Source organism: Theobroma cacao, chromosome 4, assembly GCF_053813885.1.
Source record: "Theobroma cacao isolate CCN51 chromosome 4, ASM5381388v1, whole genome shotgun sequence".
Taxonomy (NCBI): Eukaryota; Viridiplantae; Streptophyta; class Magnoliopsida; order Malvales; family Malvaceae; genus Theobroma; species Theobroma cacao.
This window is the reverse complement of record NC_142642.1, coordinates 141825-154580: the sequence shown is the minus strand read 5'-3', so window position 1 is coordinate 154580 and position 12756 is coordinate 141825. Positions and strand designations below refer to the sequence as shown.

General features: G+C 32.0%; 1 protein-coding gene and 1 non-coding gene across 2 annotated transcripts; one reads left to right on the top strand and one right to left on the bottom strand.

The window, feature by feature from the left end:
- Window positions 1–81: 81 nt before the first annotated feature.
- LOC148763041 (small nucleolar RNA Z103) lies at window positions 82–180 on the bottom strand. Its single transcript, XR_016026097.1, has one exon. It is a non-coding gene; the product is annotated as a small nucleolar RNA Z103 (small nucleolar RNA).
- Window positions 181–4198: 4018 nt separating this feature from the next.
- Window positions 4199–11193, top strand: LOC18600670 (isocitrate dehydrogenase [NADP]). Its single transcript, XM_018120076.2, has 16 exons — window positions 4199–4359; window positions 5661–5704; window positions 5803–5912; window positions 6088–6125; window positions 6278–6355; window positions 6451–6504; window positions 6600–6701; window positions 6823–6914; window positions 7014–7117; window positions 7198–7266; window positions 7351–7466; window positions 7627–7661; window positions 8132–8274; window positions 8381–8503; window positions 8699–8797; window positions 10923–11193. Exons 1-15 carry the CDS (start codon window positions 4311–4313, stop codon window positions 8784–8786), a joined length of 1245 nt encoding a protein of 414 aa, XP_017975565.2. The 5' UTR covers window positions 4199–4310; the 3' UTR covers window positions 8787–8797; window positions 10923–11193.
- The last annotated feature ends 1563 nt before the right edge of the window (window positions 11194–12756 follow it).

The following is a 12756-nucleotide window of genomic DNA, read 5'->3' as shown; positions in this document are numbered from 1 at the left end:
CATGTAATTTGTAATTTACTAATATAAAGTTATTCAAAAAAAAAAATCCTTGGCAATTAAATCAAATCAAAATAAAGAATTATGGATCAGATTCCTGGCTTGGATTCTCATGAAAAATGAGAATCTAATCGCACAGTATGTTCAGCTTCGATCATCTGGGGAAATAATCATCACTTCCATAATAATTAAATTCAACAAAAACTAAAAATGAAACACAATTAAAGTTCCTTTGAAATTTGGATGGAGATGCATTTAAGTTGTGGCTTGCAATCTCTTAACGAATTAGAGAGTAGAGAAAAAAATGGCACAATCGGTGCAGATTTAATCATCTAACTGAAATGCTCATCACTTCCCTCTGATTCTACAAAAAAAAAGAACATAGAAAACAAAGAAATATATATAAATTTAAAAATGTTGGCCCATCTGTATGCATGAAACTTGAAGGGAAACAAGCAAAATGCCAGAATTTCAGCCCCAAAATTGATATAGGCAACGTACAGCGCTGAAGTCGCTATTTTAATACAAGCGCAACAGTGACTCTAATTTATTGCCTTCTTTTACGAAAATCCCCAGCGGACAAAAACACAGAAAGAGGAGAAATTTTTAAAGAGAGGATGAAAAGAGTTAGCCCGAGGAAGTAAGAGGAGGAGGAGGAGGCGGATTATAAGTCTGGAAGAGATGACAAAACCCTAGTTCGCTTGAAATTACAAGAGTAACCTTGTCTCCCCAACTGGGTTTATTCAGTTAATATTGGGCAAAAGATTGGGGTTGGGCGGTGGAAAGTTTGGGCTGCCGACAAACAAAAATCATATTATTCAACATAACTCATATTACTCTTAAAACCCAAAATAAGAGAGTGAAGAGTCCGCCAGTACCACCATTATGACCAACAATGACCGAAAAAAAAAAAAATTGAATAAAAGGAAAGTGCGTTAACTATTACAAATCTATTTAGCATAAAAATAGAGCATTTAAGATGACAACCAAGAATTTCCTTGTTTCATTCATAACAATCAAACACAAATACTCAGAAAAGAGAAATAGTAAGAGTGGGCTGTCAACAAATATGAAAAGAAAAAAGAAGTAAATATCATGGTAATGGTATTGTTGTTTTACAAAAGCAAGAAAAAGTTAATTAAGAAGCTTCTTGGGTATCCACATACAAATTCAAAGATAAGAAGCTATATTCAAGTTGAAGAGTTCAACTCACAAATGCAACATCTACATTTTTATCTTCCTATTCTATCATCAGCAGCTTCATCACTCAAGGTTCCAGTACCAAAAAAATCATCCTCACTCCCCATCTCTATAAAGGATACATCATATGACAATATGAAGATCAATTTAAGCAGATAAAACAACATGCATTAACACAAGACAAATGATACATCCATAACTTTGTTACATGATCACAAGAGTTTTCTTTGTTGCATTTGAGCTTCATCGATAATGAGAAAAATTGAGGTAAAGTTTGATGGATAACTGTGTAGTGTGTAGCAGCATCCCATGGTTACCAAATGATTCAATTGGTTAGATGAAATGATATTAGAACTTGACAGAGTTTGATTGGTCGGCCATGAAGAAAGATAAAAGAAATATAGGTTAACGAAACGCCCATTTGGGTGTAAAGGCAGGGAGTCATCTTCTACTCATTCCACTATGTACAAACTTAAGAATTTACAATATAAATAAAACCTATGTAAACTAGTGATAAGATATATCAAAGTAATAAGATTACAATATCAAGGTAAGCTAAGATAAGGCTATATCCATTTATCTCTATGATTTGAATTTAATTATTGAAGCTGAATTCTCTCTAATAATATAAATGTATTGGTTGGTTATATGATTGACATTAAATTGTGGTATGTAAAATAAAAATTAATATAGTAATAAAAAAAAGAAAATCAATGAGAGGCCTTGTCGATTTTAAAATTTTGAGATTTCAAGTTTAATTTTTCATTATAAGTGGATTTAGTTTAGTTTTATGTTAAATTTATCTGTGTCTAATTATATGCTAACTTCTTAACTAATTTTTTTGTTCAACTTATTTCATTAATTTTTTTCATGTGAGATCTTTAATTGTATTTGTAATTTGTGACTTTATTAGAAAAAGCAAAGAATAAAAATTGTGAGGAATGACCTTTCTTGATAAAGATATTTTAAAAATAATCGTTAAAATAAATTTAATTATTTTTAGTTATATTTAATCATGATTTGACAAAAAATTACCTTTAAACTATTTCAAATAAATTAAATCATTTATCATAATTTATCTTAATTTGTTTCTTCAGCATCACACTTTCTCAAATTTTATCGATTTCTCTCTTCGATATTCGTTTACTATGCTTCCGATTTCTCTTTTGCATTTTCAGATTTATCTTTCTTGAGCTTTCAAGACATTAAACAATGGTTTTGACCTGTATGGGTGGGTAGTTATTTGAAAAATTCGATTTTTAGGTATTTTACATAAAACTAAAACGATAGAAATAATCACATGTTGAAATAGCTTTTAATTGAATCAATTAGGGACCTAAACACTAATAAATTCAAATTTTTGAAATTTATAAACTTAGGTTTATAAAGAATTTTTTTTAAATGATTTGAAGTTTTGGTTAATAAGTAACAATAATATTTTAGGTATTAAAGAATAACAAAATATTTTTAAATATATCATGCAATAATAATTTTTTTTAATATGGCGTGCAATAATAATATATTTTTTTTCAACATAACGTGTAACAACTTTTTTTAACCTTGGCGTGTAATATGTTTTTATACATAGCGTGTAACAACAGTATTTTTTTTCAACATGGCGTGTAACAACTTAACCATGACGTGTAACAATAGTATTTTTTTCAAGACACTAAGCAATGGTTTTGACCTATATGGGTGGGTAGTTATTTGAAAAATTTGATTTTTAGGTATTTTACATAAAACTAAAACGATAGAAATAATCACATGTTGAAATAGCTTTTAATTGAATCAATTCGGGACCTAAACACTAATAAACTCAAATTTTTGAAATTTATAAACTTAGGTTTATAAAGAATTTTTTTTTAAATGATTTGAAGTTTTGGTTCATAAGTAACAATAATATTTTAGGTGTTAAAGAATAACAAAATATTTTTAAATATATCATGCAATAATAATTTTTTTTAATATGGCGTGCAATAATAATATATTTTTTTTCAACATAACGTGTAACAACTTTTTTTAACCTTGGCGTGTAATATGTTTTTGTACATAGCGTGTAACAACAGTATTTTTTTTCAACATGGCGTGTAACAACTTAACCATGATGTGTAACAATAGTATTTTTTTCAAGACACTAAGCAATGGTTTTGACCTATATGGGTGGGTAGTTATTTGAAAAATTCGATTTTTAGGTATTTTACATAAAACTAAAACGATAGAAATAATCATATGTTGAAATAGCTTTTAATTGAATCAATTCGGGACCTAAACACTAATAAACTCAAATTTTTGAAATTTATAAACTTAGGTTTATAAAGAATTTTTTTTTTAAATGATTTGAAGTTTTGGTTCATAAGTAACAATAATATTTTAGGTGTTAAAGAATAACAAAATATTTTTAAATATATCATGCAATAATAATTTTTTTTAATATGGCGTGCATATAATAATATTTTTTTTTCAACATAACGTGTAACAACTTTTTTTAACCTTGGCGTGTAATATGTTTTTGTACATAGCGTGTAACAACAGTATTTTTTTTTCAACATGACGTGTAACAACCTAACCATGACGTGTAACAATAATATTTTTTTTTAGCATGACATGTAACAATCTAACAATAACTCGTCACATATTTTTATACATGCCGTGTAATAACCTAATCATAGCTTGTCATATATTTTTGTATATGATATGTAACAATTTAACTATGACGTGTAACAACCTAACAATAACTTGTTACATATTTTGTACATGACGTGTAATAACCTAATAATGATATGTAACATATTTTTATACATGACATGTAACATTATAACATATAATTTTATCTAATTTAACTAAAAATAATTAAAATTATAAAAATAACTATTTTTAAAAATATCTTATTTTTAAGAGTTATTTTTTAAAATACCTCTAAAAAATATATTTGTAAATGAGACGTTATGGTTGGTGGGGAAGATAGGGTCATAGTATAAATAGTGGGTTTGGTAAGGTCAAAAAGTCAGCAATTTGCATGTCATCTTCTTCTAACAAAGCTGCCCAGTTTTGATTTTTCATCTAAAAACCACATACATTTGAGCAGAAATCGGTTAGGCTTAACACTAAAAGCAATGGCTTTTGAGAAGATCAAGGTCGTCAATCCCATCGTTGAGATGGATGGTATGTCTCTTTCTTTCAGCTTTTCTTTTCCCCCTATCCGCAGATCTCCCTCTCTCTGCTTCTGCTTTCTCTTTCAGATCCAAATGGTTTACTTTGCTTAGAATCAATATTAGCTTTTGCATTGAGATCCGGACTTGTTCTTTGCTTTAACTGTGGTTGATTTTCGATTGGATGCAAAGGTGTTTATCTGATCATTATATTAACATTTCTTTCTTAACTTGATACACTTGGGAAAAAGAAATAAAAACCAAAACTTAAACTGTTTGTGGATGCCAATCTGGACTTGTTTGGAGTCCATAACCTATGGAGATGCTGCTAGTCACTATTACCAATCAAATTAACATCTCATATCTGTATACAAATTTACAATAATAATAGATCCTGCAACTTAATTTATTTTGAGAAACTTAGGTCATTTCATTTTCTGTAAACCATTTTTCAGTTGAGTTCTAGAATGTGTGTTTAGTAAATGCGAAAAAAAACTTTTTTTAAAATATATATTGAAACAGTTAAAACATGTTTTATTATTTTCATTTTTCTGCTATTGTGAATTTCTATTTTCTCAGAAACCATTTTCATTTGGATCAACCTAAGCTTTGCTTGGTTGGAAAATGGAAGTGAGGAATGAAGGACAAAGTTATAATCCAATGGTTAAGCTACAAAGCAGGAAGCTGAAAATGGTTTCCATCCCCATAAAAAGCAAAGCCTTTCCAAATCTAAAAGGCCAAAAATGGAAAAGAGGACTGTTTTCAAATCAAAGCCAAGAACATCCTTTTCACTATGTGTGTGCTAGGCAGTCCTTTCTTAATAAGCTGTTTATTCGATTATGTTGATTGTTATGTGATGTTTTTAATGAGCTCTTATGCAGTAGGCAGGGCTCAGGAGATCTTTCATTAATATACAACTAACAAATTGGCTAAAGCATGCTATTGTACTGGCACTGCATGGCTTGTCGTGAAAAGTTTACTCTAGGGAAAAGAATAATTTCTTGACATTGGATTGAGCATGTTGTAGAAAACCTGTTAGCAAACTACATATATGCATATATATGGCGAGGTATAATGATTGAGTTTTTGTTGAAGAGGGAAGATATCTTTGAGTTTTATAAATTTTATGAGAAGAATGCCATGAGGCATACCTTAAGCGTTTTAAGACTTTGACAATGTTGTACATTATACCTTGCAGTTACTTTGTGTTGGTTCTGTTGAATTGGCATAATCACTATTAGAAATTCTTTGGTCGCTGAACGTTCTTATGTTTCTCCTCCTGATCCCATGTGCTTGTTCATTTCTGTGCTGCAGGAGATGAAATGACCAGAGTTATTTGGAAATCTATCAAGGATAAGGTGATTCATTGATCTGTGTGTGATGCTGTGTATATAATATTTGTCAAAAGATTTAAAGATAGTTTTTGTGAACTTAACATCCTTTGATTTTTCTGCAGCTCATTTTTCCCTTTTTGGAGTTGGACATTAAGTACTTTGACCTTGGCCTTCCATATCGTGATGCTACTGATGACAAAGTTACAGTTGAAAGTGCAGAAGCTACTCTTAAGTATGTTTCTGTTATTTCTTTCTAAAATTCCTACATAATGATAATATCTCTTTGGACTAATATTTAGTTAATGCTGTTGTTCCTACTGGTAACTTAATTGGGTCCATGTACTTGCATTTTATTATCAGAGTTTTGTTCTCCTGCTGATCCCTAGTACTTTTGGTTCTTATTTTAGGTACAATGTAGCCATCAAGTGTGCTACTATTACTCCAGGTATACATCGTTGAACTATTCTGAATTTCTTACTGGAAAGAAGCAAGCATTCACTTGTTGAATTAGTGAAATTTGGATTCTTACTGGATGGTGATATTCATTAAAGCTTGAAATTGGGCAAGTTCTTACAATATGGTGTTGGTGATTGCCAGATGAAGCTCGTGTTAAGGAGTTTAACTTAAAGCAAATGTGGAAGAGTCCTAATGGGACGATTAGGAACATTTTGAACGGTTAGCGTTAATGCATTCATGTCTTCACTGAAAAATTTTCCTATTATTTTGTGTTGGCTCAATAACTAGCTATTTTGGTTGGTATAAACTTTCAGGTACTGTCTTTAGAGAACCAATTATTTGCAAAAATGTCCCGCGATTGGTCCCAGGTCTCTAATTTTTTTTGATGTTGAAGTTCTATATGTTTTATTATTATTTTTTTTTTACATTTATATGAAGTGACACTGACTTCTTGTCTCATCAGGTTGGACGAAGCCTATATGCATTGGAAGGCATGCTTTTGGTGATCAATATCGAGCAACTGATGCTGTCATTAAAGGACCTGGGAAACTAAAACTTGTTTTTGGTAAATCTTTTCTTTGCTTGATGATTCCAAAGATTCCGTTGCTATTTTGCAATTGGTATTTTCTAATTTTCAGCACAACTTCATTCATAAATAACTGGCTTATTGATTCTGTTGTTTGCAGTGCCAGAGGGACAAGATGAGAAGACAGAGTGGGAAGTTTTCAACTTCACTGGTGATGGAGGAGTTTCATTGGCCATGTATAACACAGATGAGGTCTAAATCTATAAATCTTTTGATGGTCTTGTTGAAGCCAAATTTGCTTGTTCTAGTTGTGGCTGATTTGTTTTGTTTTACATTTGACTGGGGATGCAGTCCATACGTGCTTTTGCTGAGGCTTCTATGAACACTGCTTATCAGAAAAAGTGGCCCCTTTATCTTAGTACCAAAAATACTATTCTTAAGAAGTATGATGGAAGGTATGCAGATTGCTTAATTAGTCTTATGCACTTCTTTTTCAATTTTGACTCCTATAAACATGTTTGTTTTTTCAATGAAGATTTAAGGACATATTTCAAGAGGTTTATGAGGCTAAGTGGAAATCAAAATATGAGGCTGCTGGGATATGGTGAGTAGGGATTCTATTTTATTTAAATGACCTTATTATTGCTTATATTTATGTTAAATATTGATTTAGATGATTTAATTGAAGGTATGAACACCGTCTCATTGATGATATGGTGGCATATGCTGTCAAGAGTGAAGGAGGTTATGTGTGGGCATGCAAGAACTATGATGGTGATGTCCAAAGTGATTTCTTAGCCCAAGGTTTGTGCTACAAACTAGTAGTAGGCAAAGAAATGTTCCCCCTTTCAACCCTAATTTGATGAAGTTTACAGCCATAAAGGCTCTCAGATTTGTTATGCATTATTCTTGTTGCATGTAACCCATATTGGCCTGGTAACTAAACCTAAATTGCTTTTTGTAGGGTTTGGATCTCTTGGATTGATGACATCTGTGCTGGTATATCTCATGTCTACAGTTTCTTTTCTCAACTTTTATCTTCTTATCTGCTGGTGGAAATAATAAGTTTATATTTAAGAAGTTATGGGTGCATTTTATGCAGAGGATAATGAAGAGGATAAGATAAAATAATATAAGGAAGGGAATTGGATTAGATAATATCTCGTATCTTATGTTTGGTGTGTGCAAAGATTGCCACTAGGTTTGGATAATTTTTATCCTATTCTATATTTGGTGTGTGCAAGATTAAGAGTTTGGTATGATAATTTTTGTTATTGGTCAAAATTACCCCTCATATCTATCATCCTATCCCATACGATTAAAAATATTCGTCCCCTCCACTGTATTGAGTCATCCTCTCCTCTTAAGATAAATACCGAACCTGGGATGACATGCTTTCTGTTTTATCGTAACTGACATCCTATGCACCAAATCTGCCCTACTTGAAAATGAATTGGTTTACATGTCAGGTGTGCCCAGATGGGAAGACAATAGAAGCAGAGGCTGCTCATGGTACGGTTACGCGACATTACAGAGTTCACCAAAAGGGTGGTGAAACCAGCACAAACAGCATAGCATCCATCTTTGCTTGGACACGTGGGCTTGCACACAGGTAGTAATAACACTTGGTTATTTTCCTTTTTATGTTGGTATTGAATGAGATTATTTAAATGTTTACCAAAACTACTAAGTGAGAATATTAATTTTGTTGTTTACAGGGCAAAATTGGATGACAATATCAGACTCTTGGAGTTCACTGAGAAACTTGAGGCAGCTTGTATTGGAGCTGTGGAATCTGGGAAGATGACCAAAGATCTTGCACTGATCATTCACGGGTCTAAGTAATTATTTATCAAGCACATTTTATACAGTTTAAATAACAAGAGCTTACAGCATATGGTCAATGAATTTGCAAATGAGTATATACATACATTTGATATGTTTTTGGGCACTCATGTTTGTTGTATGTTCACTTGCATGCATGCATATATGCAATTATACATAATATGGTTGTAACATTCATATGAATGATGCAGGCTTGCTAGGTACCAATACCTGAACACTGAGGATTTCATTGATGCTGTGGCAGAAGAGCTCAGAGCAAGACTTTCTGTTAAAGCATGATTTTAAACATGGTAACTACGTCTAACTCGTCTTGCTACCAAATGACATTTATTTGGCAGTTTCAAAATGTTTCTGTGTATTAAGTCCTGACCAAGTCCTTTGTGCTTGTTTTGTTCTTACACCTGAAAGAGATCATTTTATTGTGAAGATAATCATATTAAATAAACTTATTTATGCTGTGAAATTTAGTTGCAATGAACTCCTTGGCAAGTGTATATTTCCAATAGATGCTGTAACTTTGGTAAATATGGGAACATAGTATCTCTACAGCATGTTTCTTTCTTGATATATCAGAGGAGAAAAGTGTAGTTCTGGTAGAGCAAGGTGTTGTTGAAATTTCTTCATGCAAGTGTACGTATCATAACAAGTGATATAGAAGTAGAGTGTCGAACACCACAGGGAATTGCACCAATTACTAAAATTGTGACAAACTAATTTTATCCAAGTAATCAAAATTAAAAGATTAATTAAAAGCAAAATTGAACTAACAAACTTAAACTAATAATTAAATGACAAAATTTACTAGAAAAACAATTGATTAAAAACCTAGATTTATGATATCCCTCAACACTTCATCTGAATCATCTGTCCTTCTAGACTTATTTCAATGGATTGAGTTGCTAATCTAAAATCTAAGCTATTTACAAGTCTTTGTTGAGGTGTCAATAAAAATCTCTTTTAATTAATTTACTATATGCTTATGTAAATTCAATTGAAAATAGATTCATTAAGTTTGTGCTCTAATTTTGGTTACGTACAACATATAGGTGTATGTCTAGCTTATATGCAAATCAAATCGCTTAATCAATTAAGTGAACTTAAACACATGTTATTCCATTCATGACCTAATCTAAACTCTCTTTGTCAAGTTATATTTAGATATCTAAATCAATCTAATTGGTAATTAAGCAATTAGAAACATGAAACATAGAATTGGAATAAACAATTCATATCTACAGAAAATAGATAAAAGAGAGATAAAGTATTCAAATTATATGTTGAGTTCAATTATAATCCTAGAAAAAGTAAATTAGTTCATAATATTAACTAAAAACATTATTCAAAGAAAATTAACTATTAATCTAAGTTAAAGAAAATTAAGAGAAATTAAAGTAGAGAGAGAAACTAATAGTTTGAAGCTTTTTTATCTCAATTTTCTTTCGAATTCTCTTACTTTCTTGCTTTCTTTTTGGCTTTTTTTTTTTTTCTAAAATAGTTGCTTGTTTTCTCCCTTTCAAAACCTCTGAAAAGGGCCTTTTATACTCTTCAAAAACCCTAGTTTTAAAAATCCTGTAAGTTGTAGTAATTTGGAAACACGACGGGCACCGTGGCACCCTGCTCTGCTCTCGGGTGAGAGTATGGGAATTTCAACTTACTAGGGCACCTTGGCCTTGCTTTACCAGCGCCACAGCGCTGTGCTCTCTTTCTCATGTATGGGAGTTTGGACATTAAGGGTGCCACAACCTTGACTCTCCAAAGCTGCAGCCTTCATTTTATCTTGCTGCCTTATGCAGAAAACTGTAGTGCTCCGACTTCAACAAGGTGTTTGACCATGATTTGATCAGACTTGGGCAAAGTGACAAACATGAAAGTTGTAGCCCTTCCTCTTAGCTTTCCAATTGTTTAAGAACTTCATCAATCAGACTTCTGTAGTGCAAGTTATGCCTAAAATACTGCAGCATGTTCAGTAAAAATCTGTACATAGCCATCTTTGCGCGGTTCACTCTCATGAAGCTTTATACACTTGAGAACCTTCAAAGCAACGACTAAACCAGAAATGACTCAAATTAGGACTTTTAGCATGAAAATGAGTTAGAATTACTCAATCTAAAGTAGTTCAACATGCATTAAACTTATCAACTAAAAGCATAATAGCTGCTTAAACGTAACTTAAAAGCACAAGGATTTAACTATTTTAACATCTAAAATGTGGCAAAATAATTCTATATAAGAGATTTATCACAAGGTGGACTATGACTTTTGTTCATTATTGAAATGTAATTGTTATAGACCGTGACTTTACTCAGGAGATTAGCTATAAGTTTTAAAGGGGCTTCTTGTCAAAAAGATTTATATATGATTTCAATCCTTGAATTTACTCAGTGCGGTTAATGTTTGCATCACAATCTGTTGCAGGTTCAGATATGCAAGGGTTGAGAGCTCTTGTTGATGCTTTGGGGCTTTTGCAGGGAAATAATAAAAGCGTGAATGTGAGGTGAGAAGGCTGGGGATGGCATTTGATGGACATTATTTGTAAGGCTCTGATTATGCGCTATTTACTGTATGTGGATTTTGTTCAATCTCCCTGGTTGTATCCTTCACTCTGGCTGTGACCAAATGATGAAAGAATTGAGATAATGATCTCACATCATTGAAACTTATCTATTTTCGATCCTTTTGGTAGCAATTATTGAAGTTTGTGTAATGTATGATTAATGGTTTGCATTGCAAAGAAAAATAGTTATTTATGAATTAGGTTAAAACAAAATTGGAAGTAGCACAAGTGGAAAGACGTTCAGGAGAGGAGAGAAAAGGTGAGGAGAGGACCGAAAAAACAGGGCTTTGTATACGGAACAGAATGAAGAAAGAAGTCAAGGAGAAAAAGGCAAAGGAGACATCAAATTTAAGTAAGCTTTAAAACTTAACAGATTAATATAGGTAAAGTATCCTAACCGGATTCAAGTTGATCAAAAAGTGAAAGATCCAAGTTTCCAGAAGCTCAAATCAAATATAACTCCAATTTGAGATGCTCAAATTGAAATGACTCATGCATTTAAAATGATTTGAAATCGAAATATCTGTGTGATATATCATTTCAAATCAATTAATTTTAAGATTATTTTTAATTTAATATATTGATAATGAAAATTTTTTAACTTCTTGGCAAGTATTAAACTTGCTTATATTGTTTATACAGTTTAAAAAATTGTAACCATTAAGATACAAAATAATAATACTTGATTCTATGCGTCTTATATAAAATCTAAAATGAAATGAGACAAACTTTATTCAAGCAAACCAAAATCGAGTTTGATATAACTCAATCTCAAAAGGACCTAAATCCACCCATTTGCCTCAAAACCTGCGATGGAAACAAGACCCCAGGTATTGATGGCTATAACATGAGCTTTCTTCAAAATCAGTGGAATAGAATCAAGTCTGATGTTATGATCTTGTTTTCGGAGTTCTTTGATTTAGGTAAGTTTGATGCTAGAATTAATTCTTCTTTTATTTCTCTTATTCCAAAATAAGCCGACCCTTCAAGTCCTAGTGATTATGGTTTGATGAGCTCGGTTGGAACTTGAAAGGATATATAAGTTGACAGCGAAAGTCCTCACCAATAGGCTTCGTCATGTTGTGGACTCCATCCTTAGTCATAACTAGTTTGCCTTTACTAAAGGTAGGCAAATTCTTGATTGTGCTTTGGTTGTTAATAAAGTTTTGGGTAAGCTTAAAAAAGATGGACATGATGGTGTTTTCTTGAAAGTGGACTTCAATAAGGCATTTGATAGAGTTGATTGGGAATCTTAGACTTAATCATGGTTAAAATGGGGTTTGGTCTTCGATGGAGGAATTGGCTCAGTTCTTGCATCTCTTCAACATCAATTTCCTTTCTTGTTAATGGAACCCTAACCCTGCAGTTTAAAATCAGCAGGGGGCTTTGGCAAGGATGTCTTCTTTCTCCATTCTTATTCAACATAGTAGTGGAATCTTTTGAAGCTATGATTAGCAAGGTTGTTTCTCTTGGTTATTGTAATGGAATTTGAATAGGGAGCAATGGTTTTATGGTGTCTCATCTCCAATTTGCAGATGACACCATGTTATTTTACAAGCCTGACATAGATAGCTTACTTTGTTTCAAGAGAATTTCACTAGCTTCTAGTTACTATCTGGTCTTAAAACAAATTTTAATAATAGCTCCCTTTATGGAATCGGCATCCAAGATCATGTGCTTCAAGATTGGGCTCAT